Source organism: Miscanthus floridulus, unplaced genomic scaffold (genome assembly GCF_019320115.1).
Source record: "Miscanthus floridulus cultivar M001 unplaced genomic scaffold, ASM1932011v1 fs_435_2_3, whole genome shotgun sequence".
NCBI classification, from domain to species: Eukaryota; Viridiplantae; Streptophyta; class Magnoliopsida; order Poales; family Poaceae; genus Miscanthus; species Miscanthus floridulus.
In genome coordinates this window covers 91,492-111,319 of record NW_027096760.1, presented here as the reverse complement: position 1 = coordinate 111,319, position 19,828 = coordinate 91,492, and the positions used below count along the sequence as shown (strand labels likewise).

At 43.1% G+C, this 19,828-nt stretch overlaps 1 protein-coding gene across 1 annotated transcript; it reads left to right on the top strand.

Moving 5' to 3' along the window:
- The first annotated feature begins 9,312 nt into the window (after positions 1-9,312).
- On the top strand, positions 9,313-16,042 carry LOC136531780 (COP1-interacting protein 7-like). Its single transcript, XM_066524423.1, has 10 exons — positions 9,313-9,733; positions 10,228-10,407; positions 10,500-10,620; positions 10,711-10,750; positions 11,442-11,494; positions 11,585-11,646; positions 12,090-12,242; positions 12,616-12,824; positions 13,350-14,827; positions 15,367-16,042. The coding sequence occupies exons 1-10, from the start codon at positions 9,675-9,677 to the stop codon at positions 15,658-15,660; spliced, it is 2,649 nt and encodes an 882-aa protein (XP_066380520.1). The 5' UTR covers positions 9,313-9,674; the 3' UTR covers positions 15,661-16,042.
- Positions 16,043-19,828: the final 3,786 nt, after the last annotated feature.

Sequence of the window (19,828 nt, the reverse complement as noted above, 5' to 3'; positions counted from 1 at the left end):
TCTTTTGGCAGCTCCAACAATTGGCTTTTAAGCTAGCTCTAAGCATTTTTCTCATATTTTAATAGAAGAGAGAGAAAAGCTAGCTCTTGCACATATTTCAAGATTATGTGAGAATGTCATGTGGAGCCATCTATGTTAAAAGCTATATGTTAAAAGTTAGCACTATTGAAGAAGTTGACTTAGAGCTCTAGCTCTAACCATTGAGGGTGCCCTTATGTCACATACTCGCATAAATCACCACCACCATTAAGCGGTCTCCTTGTCGCTACTCCTAGCCCGGTTATGCAAAGGCTATTTATGTTCCACACTTCCAGGCACTTCTTTTTGTCACCCAGCCCCATCTCATTCTTTATTTGCCCATTGACATGCTGATTATCATCGGCTACCCACAACCCCTGGACTACCTACCTAGTCATTGATGGCTCTGTAACATTGTGACCTCTTGTCTAGATATGGCCACCACTTTCATCTGCAGTGGCACCGAGTGCCACCTCGATCATAACTCCATGTGTCATCCTTTTCCGCCTCTAACCCTATCTTACCGTAAACGAGCTTAAACTTACCCCACTTCCTATTCCTCTCATTAGATATACTCTTATCACTCAAATGGTTTCGCCCTTCCCCCCTTCTAGCTAGCTACAACCCTAGTCATCATCCATCCTCAGAGAGATCTAGATTGACCTTGACAATCGTCGAGCACCAAACCTAGAACCCAAACCCCCACCCACCTAACAACTATAGTGGATGATGAGTACATGAAGGTCACATGGGGAAGAAGGAGGGAATGTAGAAGTAGATGACGTGTGGATGAACCTTCCTGGCATCAAAGGAGGAGGAAGGACGATGAATTGTTAAGCCACCTAGGTGGAACCCAAGGATCCCTTGGTTGTGCTGCCATATCCTTCTCTGTGCTAATATTTTTTTGAAATGTCACTCACCCCAAATTTTAGCACCATGTCTTAGATGGCATTGTGTCCCATGTGCTCATTAGACTCTGCTAGCTACTACTACCATGATCTTAGAGGGATTCCGGGGTAGACCTAAGCAAACTCGGGCTACTTAGCCTGACTCGCCAAGCTAGCTCGTTCATCTTAGTAGCAGAGCTTGGATAGAGGTATCGTTGCCTAGAAAATTTTTCTCGACCTGAGCTTGGTCACAAACATTATTTTCATTTGTGTTTATGCTAAAAACTCGATATGGCCCGCCTAAGCCTAGGCCCCGTTCGAAATGTAAAGCCTCTACCTGCCGACTAGGAGGGTCTGGGGGCACATATTCTAGGCCCAAAACTAGTCATAATTGTTGCAGACTTGGCACGTCTCAACTTTTGCTTGGGTCTATTTTGGGGTATCTTTTTATTCTTCTCATGGTTAAAGCATCCGTGGTCCTTACTATGTTGTGCCCAGTATTCTTGGAATTTTGTTTTGTGTGAACTACACATGTCTATTATGCCGGTTGATATGATCATGAGTCTACCTACACGCACCACACAAATTCCACCAACACAAAGGCTCCGTTCGGCTTACCTTAAAATCGGCTTGTTCGGCTTATTTTTTTTAGCTGGAAGAGTATTTTTCTCTCACAACAATTCAGCCGGAACAGTATTTTTAGCCAGTTTCAGCCAAGTTTCAACAAGCTGAACGGAGCCAAAACAACAAAAACATGTTTAACTAATGAACAAATTAAAGAATTTTAAAAAAAAATTCTATTCAGGAGTTGAATTTTTGATAAAAAGGGGATTATTGCTGGCTTAAATCCTCAGCCTGTCCGAGGCCAATGTAGATTTCATATGCTGTAGAGTTCAACTTTAAATCTAGCAAAAAAAAATCTTTCTTTTTTATATGTAACAAAAAAAACTCCGTGGCCGGTGAGGGGACGAGGCATGAGACGACGGGGCGTCGTCACGGGCCTCCATTTTTCTGTCCATTATTGTTGTTTTAGATTTCCAATCCGATTACGCATCAGCGCAGCTGGTGGTGTCCGGCCTTTGTACCCTGCACTGCACTGCCCCTCATCGATTTCCAGGCTTGTCTTGCTGGGAATCCTAAGCAGGCGCAGGCACTGGCCGCGTGCTGTGCTGCCCCTGGACCTGTTCGGCAGGACTGAAAAATACTGTTCCGGCTGATTGTTGTGAGAGAAAAATACTGTTCTGGCAGGACGTGAACAGTGATTTCGTGAGAGACAAAACAAGCCAGCCGGCTGGTAACCAGGCAGCCGGCTGGTCACTGCCACAGCCACTTTCTCACGTACCACCTCGCGTCGCTGTGTATTTCGGACGTCACCCTTTGGCATCGCTTCTGTCAGTCTCAGATGCGCTAATGATTTGGGGGCTTAGTTTAGGTGGGATCTATCAGGTCCATACCGATCTGCAGGCGTGGAAATAGAGGGGCCACGTGGACAAAGAAGAAGCACTATACTGTGTATGAAAGCAAGTCAACCACATGTTACTCAACCTTTTCATTGACAGTATTACTTAGTACTTAGTTCTCTACTTCAACTAGTTCTAATGCAATAGCGATCGCATGATCGAGTCCGACATCTCTCTCTAGACATTTTGATATTTCTACAAGTGGATCTAGAAATGTGTGTTTTTTTATAATTTTTGTTAAGAATTATTACTCCTACTATTCCAATTTATAAGACGTTTTGATATTTCTAGATATATTATCCTATATTCTTATAAAAGAAAACCTCATTAGGTTATTTCTCCGGCATCTTCTTAAGCCACGTTATCCGGCACCTGCCCTGTTGGAACCAGACGAACGCATGCATTATTCATGCCGGATTAATTAAGCTGCTACTAGACTATCTCTTACCCTTCTCCATCAATGATTCTCGAATCCTCCACTCCCATGGCAAACGCACTCCACCAAGGCATTAGCACAACTCAATTATTCAGGGCATCGCTTCAACTCAAGATCCAAGCGAACCAAGAGACGAGGATCTGTTCAGCTCCCTCGGTGATCAGTCCCTCTGTCTAATTTTCCTGTTCGCTTGGTTGAGAGTACTCTTGGTTGATTTGTTGCGAGAGAAAAATATTGTTCGTTGACTGAAAAAGTACGGCAGGACGATTCTCTTTCCAATCTCATATAAGTAGATATGTAGCACAGTAGCAGCACATCGCCTCTCTCTTTTCACCATTCAGCTTGGTTGGTTTCTGGACTGATAAACCCGGTTGTTGCTAGTTTATTGTGAGAGAAAAATACTGTTGTCTGACTGATAAATCCTGACTAAAACCAGCTAGCGAACAGACTGTCTACGGCACGCCAAGTACTGCTTCTGTGCAACTGTGCACGTTCTTGGTCATTGACATTTTTTCACGCTGAGCTTTCCATATAGACCGGTAAGCACATGTCGTCCTGATATTCCAAAAGAAACAGTCTGCCTTTTAATAATCATGGTCCATCTCAGCTATTTAAGCAGCATATGTACAGGGTACAGGGTACTAACTAATTGTAGTTGTTTGTTATAACCCTTCCATGTTGCAAGCTTTAAGAGAGATCCTCTCAAGTGTTGTGGCCTCAACAGCAGAAGAAGCCACATCCCACATTTTATTGGCAATCTGCACTGCTATTTTTTTTCTTCTAAACATTCAAAGTTCTTCTTTATTGTGTATTTTTTCTTTTTCTATGTCTTTGTAATACACAAATTTAAGGATTTTCTTAACTGCTAATTTATTTTCTCTTAATTTAGTTTAGATGGTGGCACGTATGTTAGTTCAAACTTTACGGTATATTCATTCTATGTTCTACCAAGCATACAGGAGTGCGGGCTGTATATGCGTAGCAAAACATATATTGCTAGGTAATGGGTCGTTGCATCCTCAAAGCACGTCTTATAATTTGATTTAATATTGTGATACTTTTTATGAAATTATTTCATTAGCTTGATAAATTTTGACTAGAACCAATGCAAGAACATGTAGCTCAAATTAATACATACAACGGTTTTATTTTTAAGAAATTCCCGCAGCAACACGTGGGGAATTCTTCTAGTTTTTTCTATGTATCTAGACATAGTGTATATCTAATTGCATAGCAAAAAGATATGTATCTAATTAAAAAAGCCAAAATGTCTTATATTTTAGAATGAAGGGAGTACTAATTTATCTATCAACAAATTCTGGTTGGAAATGTCGTATTTTTAGCCATTGGATACAAAAATCTATAATCCAGATATCTTCTCCTCCCAAACCTATCTTCTTCCCATACCCGTCCCTTCTCGCTCCACCACGGCCGCGTCATAGTCGATGAGGCCACCACCAGCGAGTCTTTCCGAGGGGCCACCGACATGAGCATTGTGGATCTCGGCGATGCGGGTAGGGCAAACTCGATCAGTGACGCAAGGTGAGGCCACTTATGTAGGTGGGGAAGAGGGCTGTGGCATAGAGGAGAGAGGCGGGGCATGGTTGCTTGTCACCAGCGTGGAAGAGGAGGTGGCCAACACAGTGAAAGTAGAGGGGTGGGGCACGGCGGCCAGCACGAAGAACAAAAGGAGAGGTGTGGTCATTGCAGGGGCAGGGACGAGACGCGCGTGTGGCAGAGGTGGAGGTGCGGTAGCCCGAGCAGGGGGTGTGGTGGTCGCCAAGGTTGGTAAAAAACTCGGTACAAATAGGGTAGCGGTCAAGGTCAAGGGAAGAAGGCAATGGGAGAGAGGAAGGAAAACATAAGGTTGGGAGGAGAGAATGATCTAGACCCTAGATTTTACCTCCAATGGTTAAAAAAAACAATAGATTTTTTAGAAGAAATTTGCTGATAGAGATATGAATTTCTTTATTTTTTTGGGTCCAACAGAATAAATTTTCAAAATTTAATTTAATTTTAATTTTTTTAGTGGAAACTTTGCAGGAGCTTAGTGGAGTCTCCCCCTTTCGTCCCCCTATCTCTGCCATTGCCACCTTGTTTATAGTTGCAATGTATCTTGAGAGAGGGGAGGAGGGGAGGGAGGAAGGGGGAGAAAAACGTCAACACCATCGTTTCTGCTGAAGTATGCGGTATAAGGCTAGCCCCAACGCACCTGGTTGACTGTATGACCTAGCCTCCACATAAGCACTGAGTCTCCAAGGGCGTGATTGGTTGGCCGAACCGGACCGTCCTCGCACCGTTTAGTTGTCTGACCTCATTCATGCGGCGTGTTTGGTTGCCCTACTCGCACCTTTCGCCTGTATCCTTTCATTCATCTGCCCTCCTCCATCCCACATGACTTAGTCTTCTGGATTTCTCCTTCCCTCATGGTGCAGGATGACTTGATTCACCCAGAATGCAGGGACCCATATGTCAGACACCCAAAATACTGATGCATGCATACAACCAAACACAACCCCGTCTCATACTGAATCAACAGCAAAGACAACCAAACACGACCACTTGCACGAACTCAACCTGACTTCTTCGACCCTGCACAGCCTGGCCATCCTGGCTCAAGGCTTGCTCTACAACCAATCACGCCCCAAGTGATTTTGAGGGAGTGGTTTCGCAGAATTTGACAATAGCTTCCAGAGGTACCGATGGTTTCACTTGACAAACCATGAAAATGTGGGGGACCATAGCATTGCAAGGAGAAAGAGTGGGAGAGAAGAGAAGATGAGAGAGAATGTTGAAAGCGATAGGTACAAGACAAGAAAAAGGAGTAGGGGCCTATTTGGTTTCCATCTCGAGGTCATGTATCGCATCTGGCTAGCCAAGCCTCCTCTGGCCAGACTATGGCCATACAAGCTGTTGTTGTTCGGTTGCCTTAATTTACAACGCTAGGATGCATCATGCATAGAGCAACTGTTTGGTTGCCTTAATCCTTGGCTCGCACCTATGTTGTCGCTCTCTCGCGTGCACGCGCACATAGCCTAGCACGAGCCAGGCTACCCAGAAACAAATTCCAAATCTATTTCCTGTGAGCTAGGCTACAGGGGACGCTTGCACCGAGGCTGCCTGGGAGAAGCATAGACAGCCAAATGTATCCCACGAGCCAGGTCAGGCTATATGCAGCCAACCAAACAAGCTCTAGGTTGGCTTCACCCCATCAATACAACGTGGAGCTTAACTTTTTATTGAGGCTAAGAGCATCTCTACCCGATGTCTTATCCACTCTCTCCCATAATCAGCTATAAGAGATCTCTTAAAAGCAATTTGAACATATAGGAGGGCAGTGTTGCAACATATTACCCAATACTGATCTTATACCTATCATGATAAGTGGTACCCATATGTCATAGTTAAATCAATTTTCCTTCTCCCTTCCCAATCCTCTCTATGTTACACCACTTCCCTATGAGCGACAGTGTGTCGGGAAAGTCTAGGGCGAGGGCACCAAACTTCTGGACCAAGGGTGGGGAGCACCACGGGCACCACCCGACACACATCTTCTCCGATTATGAGAGGATCCCTTAAGGTGTCTCCGGAGGTGGCCATGGAGATGAGAGGATCCCTGCGGCGTCTCCGGGGCAGCCATGGTGGCATCCAGGTTTGCGCGTGCCGGCGGTGCCATCATGTTGCGCAAGTTCGGGCGTGTCGGGGGAGCGGACTAGTGGTGCGGTGGCGTCACGTCAGGAGGAAGGGACAGTGTGGGACCTACGGATAGGAGAGGAAGGATTGTCTTCCATCTTTAGGAGAGATGTGGATATAATTAGGAGATCTCTTAAAAAATATAGGGAAATGGAATATGGTAGATGTGATGGAGGTGCCATATCTCGTATATCCCAAAGTTTTGAGGAGGGATATACACATACATGTATTTGTACTGATAAAGCATTCGAGGTGAGTGTGACTGTGACAGTGACTTTGCAAGTATCTGCGTACATCATCAAATCCGGATTGTACGTAGTGTGTGACGAATGAAAGACATTCATTTGCAGCAAGTAATGGACCAACTGTGTGATCTTATTAGAACCGATACCGATTGATATGAAATACTATCAGGATAGTCGTTATAATTAATGCGTAGTAAGGACCGCCTCCAAATGAATCTCTGGCTAGCTAAACTCCAACTAGCTGGCTTCTCTTTGTACTGCTAAAAATATACGGATATATACAAGTTGCTGCAGCATCTGGCAGCCGTACGTGGCCATTGGCAACTTGGCAAGAACAGCACAAAACCACGTGAGACAGCTCGGGCCAATGCAACCCTCCCCATCCACGGTGGAAAGTGCTGACTTGATACCAGCGAACTTGATGCACTTGTCGGTACAGCACCACCATTTAAAAAAAAAATGATGAGGCGCCACCCAATCATCTTAAAAAGAATGAAAGGTACCTCCGGTTATTAGTTCGTTCTTGCTCTGAATAATATCATCCTGCTACTACGTGCTGATTGTATATATTTTCCTTTTTGGTGTTGGACATCTCAAGAGAAAAAGGTAGAGGTCCAACTAGCTCTTGAAAATTGTCACTACACAGCCGTTTCTGTTTTGTCGGCAGCTGATATACAAGTGATACTAACAGATGAACTGTCCACTCACTTAGTTTTGTGAGCATCAACGTTTCCTTAATCCTATGATAAATTTATAATTAGGACGTAGCAATCATACACTTGATATGCTATATATTATGGGAAAAAACCAAATAACTAAAGACTAGTATATGGTTCTACAATAGAAGTGACATTGATGTTTTTAGAATTCATTATTGGCTAAAATTTTCTAGTCACGCACATTGCGAGCGCACATTTGTTGTTTACCATAATTTGTATTCCGCTCGACTTAGTAACCCTTTATGGACCATTACTCTTGATTAGCAATCTAAATATCACGAGAAAAGAAAATTTAAATTTGTTGCAAGTCATCTATGTGGATCCCGGTCTTCTAGGGAGCATGCTTTTACTTGAACAGTCCAATTGAAAATATCCTACGCCGTGAATGACTTTCAACCCCTATATGAGATGAAGGAAAAATAAGTCTTAAATTTTTTCAGGATATAAGTATATAACCCTTCTGCATGTTATTATTGCATGATTTACTCAACCATGTCTTGCACATCAGAGAAACAGGCAATTGCAAAATAATGGGAAAACATGAATTGATCCGACAAAAAAATGCCAATTAAGTAGCAAAATGATAATTTAAAGACCAAACGCCACAAGAACAGTTTGGCGCCCCTGCCAAAGCACCTACCGTGACAGGACAAAGAAAAAAAAGGTCAGAAAAGCTTGGTGCCTGCTGGCTAGTGTCAATTTTCTCAAGCCGTGAACGTGATACATGAAAAAAAAAACCTCCTTGTCACTTGTCAGGTCCCTTTCATGTCAAGCTCTTCTCCAGCTGGCAGTGGCAGGGTGGAGCGGTGGTTGAAATGGCGCCTTCCCAGACATGCCGCTTGAGTGCAGTCTCCCTTGCAAGCATCGGCGAAGCACCAGCTTTGCATGCCAATGCCATTAGTGCTAAGGCCGCGTTTCGTTCCAAACCCAAATTCTTAAAAAATGCTACAGTAGCTATTACATCGAATCTTACGATACGTATATAGAGTATTAAATGTAGATAAAAAAAAACTAATTGTACAGTTTGGTTGAAAATCACGAGACGAACGTTTTGAGCCTAATTGGTCCATGATTGAACACTAATTGCCAAATAAAAACGAAAGTGCTACAGTAACCCAAATTTCAAAATTCAGCCAACTAAACACGGGCTAATACTAGCAACAATACAAGAAGAGGGCTCAGCCAAAAAGGCCCATGGTTTTGCAGCCAATTTAGGGTGTGTTTAGTTAGGAAGTTGAAAAATTTTAGGTGTTACATCGGATGTGTCGGAAAGATGTCGGGAGAGATTTTTTATATTAATAAAAAAATAAATTACAGAACCCATCAGGAAACTGCGAGATGAATCTAATGATACTAATTAATCGATCATTAGCACACACGGGTTACTGTAGCACTTCACGAACTAATTAGGCTTAAAAGATTCGTTTCGTGATTTTACCGAGAACTGTACAATTAATTTTTTTTATCTATATTTAGTACTACATGTATCAAACTAGCTCTTTTATGGTAGTTGGAAAAAATTTTTAAAAACTTTTCTGCCCATAAGTAAGGCCTTATTTAGATTGTCTTAAAATTCTAAGTTTTTTCATTCTTTCTTCATCACATCAATTTTTGGATGCATGCATGGAGCATTAAATATAGGTAAAAAAATAACTAATTGCATAGTTTGGTTATAAATTACGAGACGAATCTTTTGAGCCTAGTTAGTTTATGATCGAACAAAATTTATCAAATACAAACAAAATATGCTAGTGTCCAGATTACAAAAATTTGCAATCTAAGCAGGGCCTAAACGCCAGCTCTCTCTCTGTCGCTCGCTCGCATTCACACTCCGCAGCACAGCAGCAGCAGCAGCACACTGTTCTTGTGCCGAGGAATTATTTATTGCCACCGCATCGAGGTTCATAGTACGGGGAAATTGATTGCTCATTCCCCTCTGCTTCCTCCATCCACCTCCACGCTGTTGAATTTCTTGGGATATTTTCCTCCCCTCGGCGCCGGGGCAGCATTTGCTCGCGATTTATAACCGCCCCGCTTTTGCTGCTCCTTTCTGCTTGTCCTTTTTTTCTCCTAGTGGGGAGGTTAGCATCCGGCACAAGCAAAGCGCCGGGTTCTTGTCGCAGTTTCTGCGCGCTCGCTTTTTGGCCGCAAGATCTGATACAAAGAGGAGTGGGAGAGCCAAGAGAGGAGTGGTTCTTGCGTGGAGTTCTTCGGCGATGAGGCCCGACGCCCGTCTGGATTCGGTGGTCTTCCAGCTCACCCCCACCCGGACCAGGTGAGAGCATCCTATAGATCTGCTCATGAAGCGGCTTTTGATTCGGGGGATCGATCGTTCGTTCGTTCCTTGTGTTTTGATTTCTGGAATGGGAGCAAGAACAGATTTTTACGAATATTTTGCGGTTACAAAATTTGGTCTTTGTGACAGTTCATGTGCCGTGCATTTTGATGTTTGGTACTCGGAAGCTTCCATTTGGAGAACAGTTCTGTTTACTTACACTGTCCTAAGATGGTTTTGTCCATGTCAGGACTGGAATTTGGCCCAACAAATGATTGGTTGTCTCCGTTGCCTGTAAAATTATAGTAGCAGATCCGGCGATTCTTGTATAGTAGTATTTGTAGTAGTAACTACATATTAGACATTTGTTAGAGAAATGTTAAAAAAGGTACTCTGACGAGTAGACTAGTTCTCTTTCAGGTTTTGTCATGGAATTTACTGTTTTGTCCAAGGTCTCTGACGGAAGTTGTCCTGGTACTGTTTTCGCCTTTCAGGTTCGATTTGGTTCTGATAGCGAATGGCCGGAAGGAGAAGTTTGCATCTGGTTTGTTGAAACCGTTCCTGGCTCACCTGAAGGCCGTCCAGGATCAGATTGCCAAAGGAGGCTACTCGATCACACTTGAACCAAACTCAGGGTTCGATGTGCCGTGGTTCACGAGAGGCACCGTGGAGAGGTTGGCGTCTAGATATCTATACTACTGTAGTACAGTTACTCCTGGCATTGCCTATTTGCCTGTTGGGTCATTCTTGTGTCAACTCTTCGCAGATTTGTGCGTTTTGTGAGTACTCCGGAGGTCCTTGAGCGAGTCACAACACTAGAGTCTGAGATCCTGCAGCTTGAGGATGCCATTGCTATCCAGAGCAACGACAGTCTTGGATTAAAATCTGTAAGTGCAGAAGATTTGTAGCTTATGGGTAGTTGCTGTGTGTTTTTCTTTTGTAGAAAGATGACGTATTCTTGCTGTGCCATTTAAAAGGTCGAAGACCGTGGAAGAAAGTTGACTGAAAGCAATGAAGGTAGTATGACACGCACCAACCTGATTCTTTCTGTGAGCCTGTTGTATAGAATATTGCATGCCTTTGAGGATTGTCTAAATCTCAAACATTATTTCATTGGGCTACCAAAAAGAAAAGCTAGGTGCAATCCACTACGATTATTTTAGAATCTAGTCATCATGGAGTTTGATGCGACATGACATCAAGGGCCATCATTAAGTTGGTACTTATCATTTAACTCCCAAAACGTTAGGGATCATAGTCTGATTTATGGACAACCTTTACTATCGTTTAATGTTATGAAGTAAGTAGGTTGAGTTTGCTGTGTGATCAAAATAATTTACTCCCTCCATTCCAAATTATATGACGTTTTGGCTTTTCTAAATACATAGGTTTTGCTATGCACTTAGATATATACACCATGTCTGGATACATAGTAAAAGCAATGTATCTAGAAATGCCAAAACGTCTTATAATTTGGAATAGAGGGAGTAGATATGAAGCTATATTTTTTTAAAAGTCCTGAATATTTAGTAATATCTTATTTCCAACCAGAGAATTCTGGATGCTATTATGTTCTGCATTCAGGGGAGTACTGGAATGGATCGAGCTGTTTCATCCTTTTATTCGCCTTACGCCCTTACCTGTCACAGCCTGCCATATCTTTTTATTTATTTCTACAACATGCCTGACACTATCCATCCACTGATAGGTGGACGGGCAAATTATGATCCTGATTCAGCCACGGCAATTGTTGTCTACAAGGTATGAATATATGGACAAGCCAAATTTTGTTTCTGTGATTGTATTATGGTACAACACTGCAGTCTGATTGGGATATTTGATCAATGACAGTCTGGGTCAAATTCAATGCCACCAATGCAGAATGAAACAACAGCACATGAGGAGAATTCAAAGTACTTACACATCTCAGTTTTTCCTGTAGAATGTTATTTGTTAGTCTTCACATTTTTTTTTTTGGCTAATAGGGCTGTATAAACTCAGACCAACCTAGGAGGAAACCAGGTGGCGTTGTAAATAAGAAGAAATAGGCACCCGCTTTTGAGTCCAATAGGATTTGTACCTGGATGATGGGGGGTGTCTGCCCACATCACCCACCAACTGAACTAGGCTCGGCTCATTAATAGAGCTGTATAAAGTCATACTCTACAAAATGAATTATGAATTAAAGGCATCTAATGGAGAAATATATGAGAACATCATTATTCATTCACTGTTCTATTGTCTTGATCTCCATTACAAGCAGCATATATACTCTGAGATCATGTTTAGTTTCTTATTATTGTAAGTGTCTTTCTACAGTAGAAAGCTGTTAACAGAACTGCATTACAAATTGCAGAGTTCAATTGCTCAGAGTGCTTGAAACCCGCAAAAATGTGTTAAGAAAAGAGCAGGCTATGGCTTTCGCTCATGCTGTGGCTGCTGGGTTTGACATTGACAACTTGGGTTACTTGATTGCGTTTGCAGAGCGCTTTGGTGCTGCACGTCTGATGTAAGTATAGCCTTACAATTACTCGGTGGTTTTATATGCTGGACTGAACTAGTTGTCTTGATATCTTCTGTGCTTTTAAGTTGTAACTTGACCTTAGAGATGCTACCCATGAAGCCTGTATCATCTGGCGTTTTTATTTTGTAGCATGTCATAAAATCAGAATAGTGTGGAACTGTGGATAGCTCAGATGTTTTGGTTTATTCAGATGTGAACAGCTGTACTATTGCACGCTCCCTGCCTTGGTAGTGTTATTGAACTTTGTTGATCAAGTTATACTATTGCACAAGTTTTAGTCAGTGTCTGTCATCAAACTAATAACATTTTGTCAATAGATCTTACATGTTTAACTGCCTCAATTTCACTAATTGAGCAGGAAGGCATGTTCACATTTCATCGAACTGTGGAAGCAGAAGCATGAAGCTGGACAATGGATTGAAGTTGAACCTGAAGCAATGTCTACACGCTCTGAATTTCCTCCATTTAACGCATCTGGCATTGTGTTCATGGGAGACAACATGAAGCCAAACCTGGAATCAGGGTCTATTAATGGAGAGGCAAATGGCGAGGATGGAGCTAAAGCTGGTATAAGTTGTTGCGTTTTCCCAAAAGAAAGCATGGCATTTGAATTTTGAACATTGAATGAAAGTACCCCCCCCCCCCCCCCCCCCCCCCCCCCCCCCACCCCCCACCCACCCACCCACAAAAGAATATCTTTTCTTTTAAGCTAAGAATGTTACCAATGAAGCACCACTAACATTACTAGTAAAGAAAAAACAATATTCTTCTATGTTTCTAGTTTCCTTCTATTTGTGGGAATTCATTTATAGTTTTATATTCCTGTTTTAAGGTGGATGTGCTATCCTACTTTTCTTATTCAAGAATGAACCAGATTGTAGTTTTCTCTTGGTTGGCATTTGGCAATGCTTATCCAGCTTTGCCTTAACCAAGTTATTTCAAGCATTAAGAAAAATCATTTAAATAGTAAGCAGAGTTATACTTAAATGTTGTGCAATCATGGATTTAGTTCATTTCTTGTCACTCTGTTAAGCACTTTAGATTTTCTCTTACTGCCCATTTTTGAGAAAATATTTTCTTTCTGCTTTGCAGATCAGAAGTCAAGCCAGCAGATGGGATCTCATGCTACATATCCTCCATGGGCAATGCATCCATCTGGTGCAGTTGTTTACCCACCTTATCCTATGCATGGCATGCCTTTCTATCCTGGGGTGAATCCATACTACCCTCCATATCCTCCAGTGGATGATCCCAGGTACCACTACTCAGGAAGGAAATCTTCGAGGAAGCACTCCTCGGATAGTAAGGACTCAGAAACTCTTGATGTTGAAAGTGACCATAGCAGTTCAGATAGAGGAAGTTCTCAAGGTCGCAAGTCACATAGAAAGGGGAAGAGGTCTGGAAAGAAGAAGCCTAGTGTAGTTGTTATCAAGAATGTGAATGTAACATCTAAAAAGCATGGCTCATCAGAGAGTGAATCACAATCAAGTTCTGAAGTTGAGTCTGCGGACAGTGTCAATTCACACTCCAAATCAAGAGAAAGGAAGCATAAAAGCACAAGTTCAAAGAAAAAGGAGGGTAGGAGAACTATTTTTGACTTGGGAGATGAGTATAGCAAGGATGAAACGTCAAATGGCCACGATGCTGAACAAGGTAACTGGAGTGCATTCCAAAATTTCTTGTTGAGAGCAGAAGAAAAAACAAGATCTAGTGATGCAGACCTGTTTGCTGGTGAGAAAGAACCCCCGTCAAGGAGAAAACAGAATGTAAACACAGCAGATCCTATTCTTTTAGCTGACAGAGATGGTGGCAATGTCTATGAGCGGAACAAAGTAGGCTTTGATTCAGCCAATGGGAGGACTAGAGCTATCCGGGTCATGTCCAATGATGAACTTATTATGTCTGGAGAAGGGAGAAGCTATATGGATGGTGAAATAAAGGAGATTGAAGCGGGTGGAGGAAGGTACAGGAGAGGGACAGGTGATGACTTCATGGTTTATGGTCAGGGAAGTCAGATAGACAGACATAGTTTGTTGGATCCTCTTGCAGAGGCCCAGTACAAGAATCCTGTTCAGCAGGACAAGAATAGGAATGGTGTGGCGGATGAGTCCTTTATGATTCCTCTTAGGTCCAGCTCACAGGATAATATCGGAGCAGAAAGCAGAACTACTATTGACATAGATGTTGAGCTTCCTTCTAGAATTCAGAAAGCATCAGATGAAAAGGCTGGGCATCAGCTTTTTTACGAACCTGATGAATTGGTGCCAGAGCGTGGATTTGAAGATGTTTCATTTGGATATGATCCAGCAATGGATTATGATAGCCACATGCAGACTACTGTGAAGGTGGAAGATGCAAAAACAGAGGATGTCGTGCCAGTTACTGAGGGTGATGTACAGAAGGTAGAGAAAGAGAAGCCAAGGAATGCAAAGGATGGTTCAGATAAACGAAGGAAAGATGCCTTATTGAGGAGGCTATCAGCACCAAGGACCCCACTGAATGATGCACAAAAACGTGCACAGAACCTGCGTGCATATAAAGCAGACCTTCAGAAACTGAAGAAAGAACAGGTATTTCACATTTCATTCCATTTTCCCTTCCGTGGGTTCCATTTCTAGCCTACACCAGCTTGCTTGGGATAAAAGGCTTTATTGTTTTGTGATCACCCTTTCAAATGGCCAACTAGCTAAGTTTAAACACAATTCGGTACAGTTTCTTGAAATATTACATGCCTGCTAGCAGTTCTTGTAAGGCAGAATTTCAAATAGTTAACCTCAGCAATAGTTTCCCTATTTCAGAAATCTTATGAGTTTTATGTATAATGTACTCTGCATCCAGAAAAAAAAGAGGGGATATATATCCTACTCCATAACTTTGTATTACATTACTTTTTAAATTTTTAATATGATAATCTGCCTAGTTGATGTTTTATCATTGTTGAAAAAAGCTTAAGAAAACCGAGCATGCGATTACTTTCCCACGCATATATTTGGAGCTGAGTTTGTCAGAGTTTGTTTCATTCTTCGGGCATGTTTCTAAATCTGATTGACAAACTGTACAATGCTATCATCTGTGTAGTTGAATTGCTAGTAACTTTTCTTATTTTCAGGAAGAAGAGCAAATAAAGCGATTGGAGAGGCTTAAATTGGAGAGGCAAAAGAGGATCGCCGCAAGAGGTAATGGAAAGGGTCCAGGGAATGATGCTCCTAAAGCGAACGGTATGAATGGACTTAGTAAATCAGTTCCAAACTTCACTGGGCTGAAAAAGGAGAAAAATGGAACAACTGAATCACTCAGCGATCGACTGAAGAGGCTTTCTGAACCCAAAAGCATTGCTGGGGCAGAGCATTCCTTGAATCCAAAGCCAACTGGTGCAGACCATTCACGAAGAAGTATGGCATGAGTTGACGTGCGATGGAGAACCGAATATCTTGAATCCATGGTGCCACTCGCTAGCCCAGTAACCTACCTACTAGAACCATGAATGGCATCTCGAAAGGCTTCTTTGTACAGAAAAAGGAAATGGCTGGTCTGTAGCATTGCCTGCTTCCAAGGTTTGTGATGGAAAATCATGCTATCTTTCAATGGCATGGCGTTATACTTTCAATTTTAACATAATTATTTCATTCTTTAATTGAGGGTGGCTTGTAATAGCTGTAAACCTGGGTTTTTTTTGGCGATGAGGAGCTATATTGTGGGTGTATTTATGGAACGGATTGGTCGGTGTTTGAGATGTATTGTGGTATTTATTACAGTGTATAAATGTCAATTGACTTTGGATTGGACGAGTTGGGCCCATCCAATTTGTACGGCAGTAGCATAGTATGCTACAGTTGGATGACCGTATTCAGAGCTCTGTATCGAAGGCCCAAGGATCAGATCAAGTGATTGCTACTTGCCTTCAATAAAGGCGCATGATCTCCTTTTAAAAAAAACACTGCGCTTGTGGATGTTTGGCTGGTATTAAAACTGTTTCATAAGCCGGCCGAAGCTGTTTTTGTTGTGAGAGAAAAATATTGTAGATTCTAGTTGATAAGCTGGTTGATAAGTTCAAGCAAACATGCCTAATTGATGATAGTCATTTGAAAACTAAGTTAATAACCCATTTATAGTGTTGCTACCTCTAACGTCTAATAATTTTACTCCCTAGATTCTAATTCTACCAACTAAAGTAGTAGCAAGTTAGAATAGAAAAGTAAAAGCACACGACCAAAAAAATACAAGAAAATAGTTGCAGAATATAAAGGGTCAGGGAATGTACACTTCCTCACAATGCAAATTTTTATGGAGGTATAGAAAACTTTAAACTTTCCTCTAATTCTCATTGGAGCTCCTCGCAAGGGCAAGTGCTCGGTTGGGTAACTCCGTGAATAGCCCATGGGTCCTCCTCTTTCACAAGTAGTCTTCGTGTGGTCTCTTCGAGACTCCTTCCAGCCATCTTCACTAGGTGAGCTTAGACCAAAACGTCAAGGCCTCACGCCCCTCGTATAATGGCGGCCACACCACAAGCACAATTGATATGATCTTGCAAGATTACATGCCTGTGTATACATCTCTTTATATGCGCAAACATCGATAGCTTGAAAGTATATTGTAAGGAAAATGGACCCTAGGCCCATTTATTTTGGATTTTGGTGTTAGATGACCAACACAACCAAATTGGACTAATGAATTTATAAGTGACTGTTTTCTAGTTTAATAGGGTGCAAGACGTGACTTGGACGAAGGCAGCGTGTTGATCCGATGATCAACACCTTAAGCAAGACCCCAGAAGCACAAGAGAAGACCCAAGTATCAAGCAAAGTCCAAGCACGAATATAGGAACCAAGACGGACGCAAGATCGCAAAGAAACGAGCTCACAGAGGTGACCAGACGCTGAAAGGTGATCGACCGGACGCTCCAATCAAGAGGCTCAACAACAGCAGGTGTCAGCAGCATCGACCGGACACTGAACATTAAAGTGACCGAACGCACCGATAGCACTGTTCATCATCTCGGCAACACATTCAGCATTGACCAGACGCTGACGGCAAATTGACCAGATGTAGGACTATAGCGTTCGATCGAGTACAGAGAGGTTCTAGAGCGACGAAATTGCGACCGGACGCGTCCAGTGGCATCTGATAGGACGCCATCAGCGTCCGATCAGTTGATCGCGGCTCTAACGGTCGGGATGACCAGACGTGTCCGGTTAGGACGAAAGTAGCATTCGGTCAGTAGCAGAAAAGAGGAACTTCGTCCCCAACGGCTACTTTCTCAGTGAGGCTTATAAATAGACCCTCCAACCAGCTATTTGAGATGTGTAAAGCTGAGGAAACATATCTAGGGTGTTGATACACCATTTTAGTGATCTTCACTTGCATAGTGCTTAGTGATTCATTAGGTGATTAGCGTAAGTGCTTTTGAGAAGTGCTTAGGTTGATTAGACCACCGCTTATACACTTGCTCTAGGTTTAGACCTAGTGTTTAGTGAGGTTTACATACCTCTTATCACTTGGTGCTTGCGCGCACCATTGTTGTACACCGGAGGGCTTGTAGTCTTGCGAGGCCTAGTGTTTAGTGTGGCCGCCACCATGTACCGAAGGGAATAAGGCCTGCGGCGGTTTGGCCAGAAGCTTGATAGTGAAGATGACGATGAGCGCGCGGGGAAGGCCTGGGGCTATCCACGGAGTTACCTGACCGAGAGCTTGGCCCTTGCGAGAGATTTCTTGCGAGGGGCTCCAATGAGGACTAGGGAGAAGCTTGCACGCTTCTCGATACCTCAGTAAAAATACCAAAGTCATTGACAGAAGTTTGCATATCTCTACCTTATGTAAGGAAAATGGACCCTTGGCCCATTTACTTTGGATTTTGGTGTTTGATGACCAACACAACCAAATTGGACTAATGAATTTACAAGTGTTTGTTTTATAGTTCAATAGGGTGCAAGACGTAACTTGGACGAAGGCGACATGATGATCCGATGATCAACACCTCAAGCAAGACCTTAGGAGCACAAGAGAAGACCCAAGAGATCAAGCAAAGTCTAAGCATGAAGATTGGAACCAAACCGTACGCAAGATCGCGAAGAAATGAGCTCACTGTGGTGACCGGATGCAGGACCGAACGCTGGACAAGCAACCGGATGCTGCGACCGGACGCTGGGCAAGTGGCTCGGCAGACAGGCGATCGGATCCTAGAGCAGACGCTGGCGGCAACCGACCGGACGTAGGACAACAGCATCTGATCGAGTACAGTAAGGTTCCAGAGCGGCAAATCTGCGACCAGACGCGTCCGGTGGCAGGCGACCGGACGCTGGCCAGCGTCCGATCAATATATTGTCGGCTCAACGGTCGGGATGACCGGACGCATCTGGTCAGTAGCAGTTTCACGGGAATTCGACCCCAATGGCTACTTTCTCAGTGGGGCTTATAAATACAACCCCCAACCGGCCATTTGAGTATGGTGGAGCTGAGGAAACATACCAAGGGTGTTGATACACCATTTTAGTGATCTTCACTTGCATAGTGCTTAGTGTTTCATCAGGTGATTGGCGTAGGTGCTTTGCGAAGTGCTTAGGTTGATTAGACCACTGCTTATGCGCTCGCTCTAGGTTTAGGCCTAGTGTTTAGTGAGGTTTGCATACCTCTTACCACTCGGTGCTTGTGAGCACCATTGTTGTACATCGGAGGGGCTTGAAGTCTTGCGAGATCACACCAACCGTGTTTGTGGTGTGGCCGTTACCATGTACCGGAGGGAACAAGGCCCGCGGCGTTTCGGCCAGAAGCTTGATAGTGAAGACGGCGGGGAGCATCCGGGAGAGGCTTGCCAGAAGGCACGTCAGAGACCCACTTGCACATAGGGAAGGCCTGAGGCTATCCACGGAATTACCCGACCGGGAGCTTGGCCCTTGTGAGGAATTCCTTGCGAGGGGCTCCAACGAGGACTAGGGGGAAGCTTGCGCGCTTCTCAATACCTCGGTAAAAATACCGGAGTCGTCGACGGGAGTTTGCATATCTCTACCTTGCTCTTTAAGCTTCCGCATTTACATTGATTGAATTAATTCTTTTGCGGTAGAGATAGCAACACACTAGCAAAACCGTAGTTGCACATCTAGATAGTTTATCTATTGCATAGGTTTTGCTAGGGTTAGAAAAAAAGACCATAGTTTGGAGTTAGAATTTTTAAGTTGCCTAATTCACCCCCCCCTCTTAGGCGTTACGGTTCCTTCAATTGGTATCAGAGCCGGTTGGCTCAATTTGAACCTTTGGCTTAACCGTCGTTGAGCCGATACTATTTGGAGTGATTGGGATGGATACCGCTAGGCCTCTGCACTTTGATGGCACTAACTTCCCATACTATAAAGCTAGAATGGCTTGCCACCTTAAGGCGGTTGATTTGGGTGTATGGAGAGTCACTCGTGACGGGATGAAACCCATCAAGAATCCCGAAAAACCCACAAAGAGTGATGAAAAAGAAATGCACTTCAATGCTAGAGCTAAAAATTGCTTGTTTGAATCACTTAGTATGGATGTTTTTAACCAAGTATTCACTTTAAATATGGCACATGAAATTTGGTTAAAACTCCAAG

What these genes read in the sequence shown, in the direction of transcription:
- LOC136531780 (XM_066524423.1), top strand. Translation starts at nt 9,675, where the DNA reads ATGAGGCCCGACGCCCGTCTGGATTCGGTGGTCTTCCAGCTCACCCCC. An exon ending in GCACATGAGGAGAATTCAAA is followed by an intron (nt 11,647 to 12,089) that starts GTACTTACACAT and finishes TACAAATTGCAG; the next exon opens with AGTTCAATTGCTCAGAGTGC. An exon ending in CGAGGATGGAGCTAAAGCTG is followed by an intron (nt 12,825 to 13,349) that starts GTATAAGTTGTT and finishes TCTGCTTTGCAG; the next exon opens with ATCAGAAGTCAAGCCAGCAG.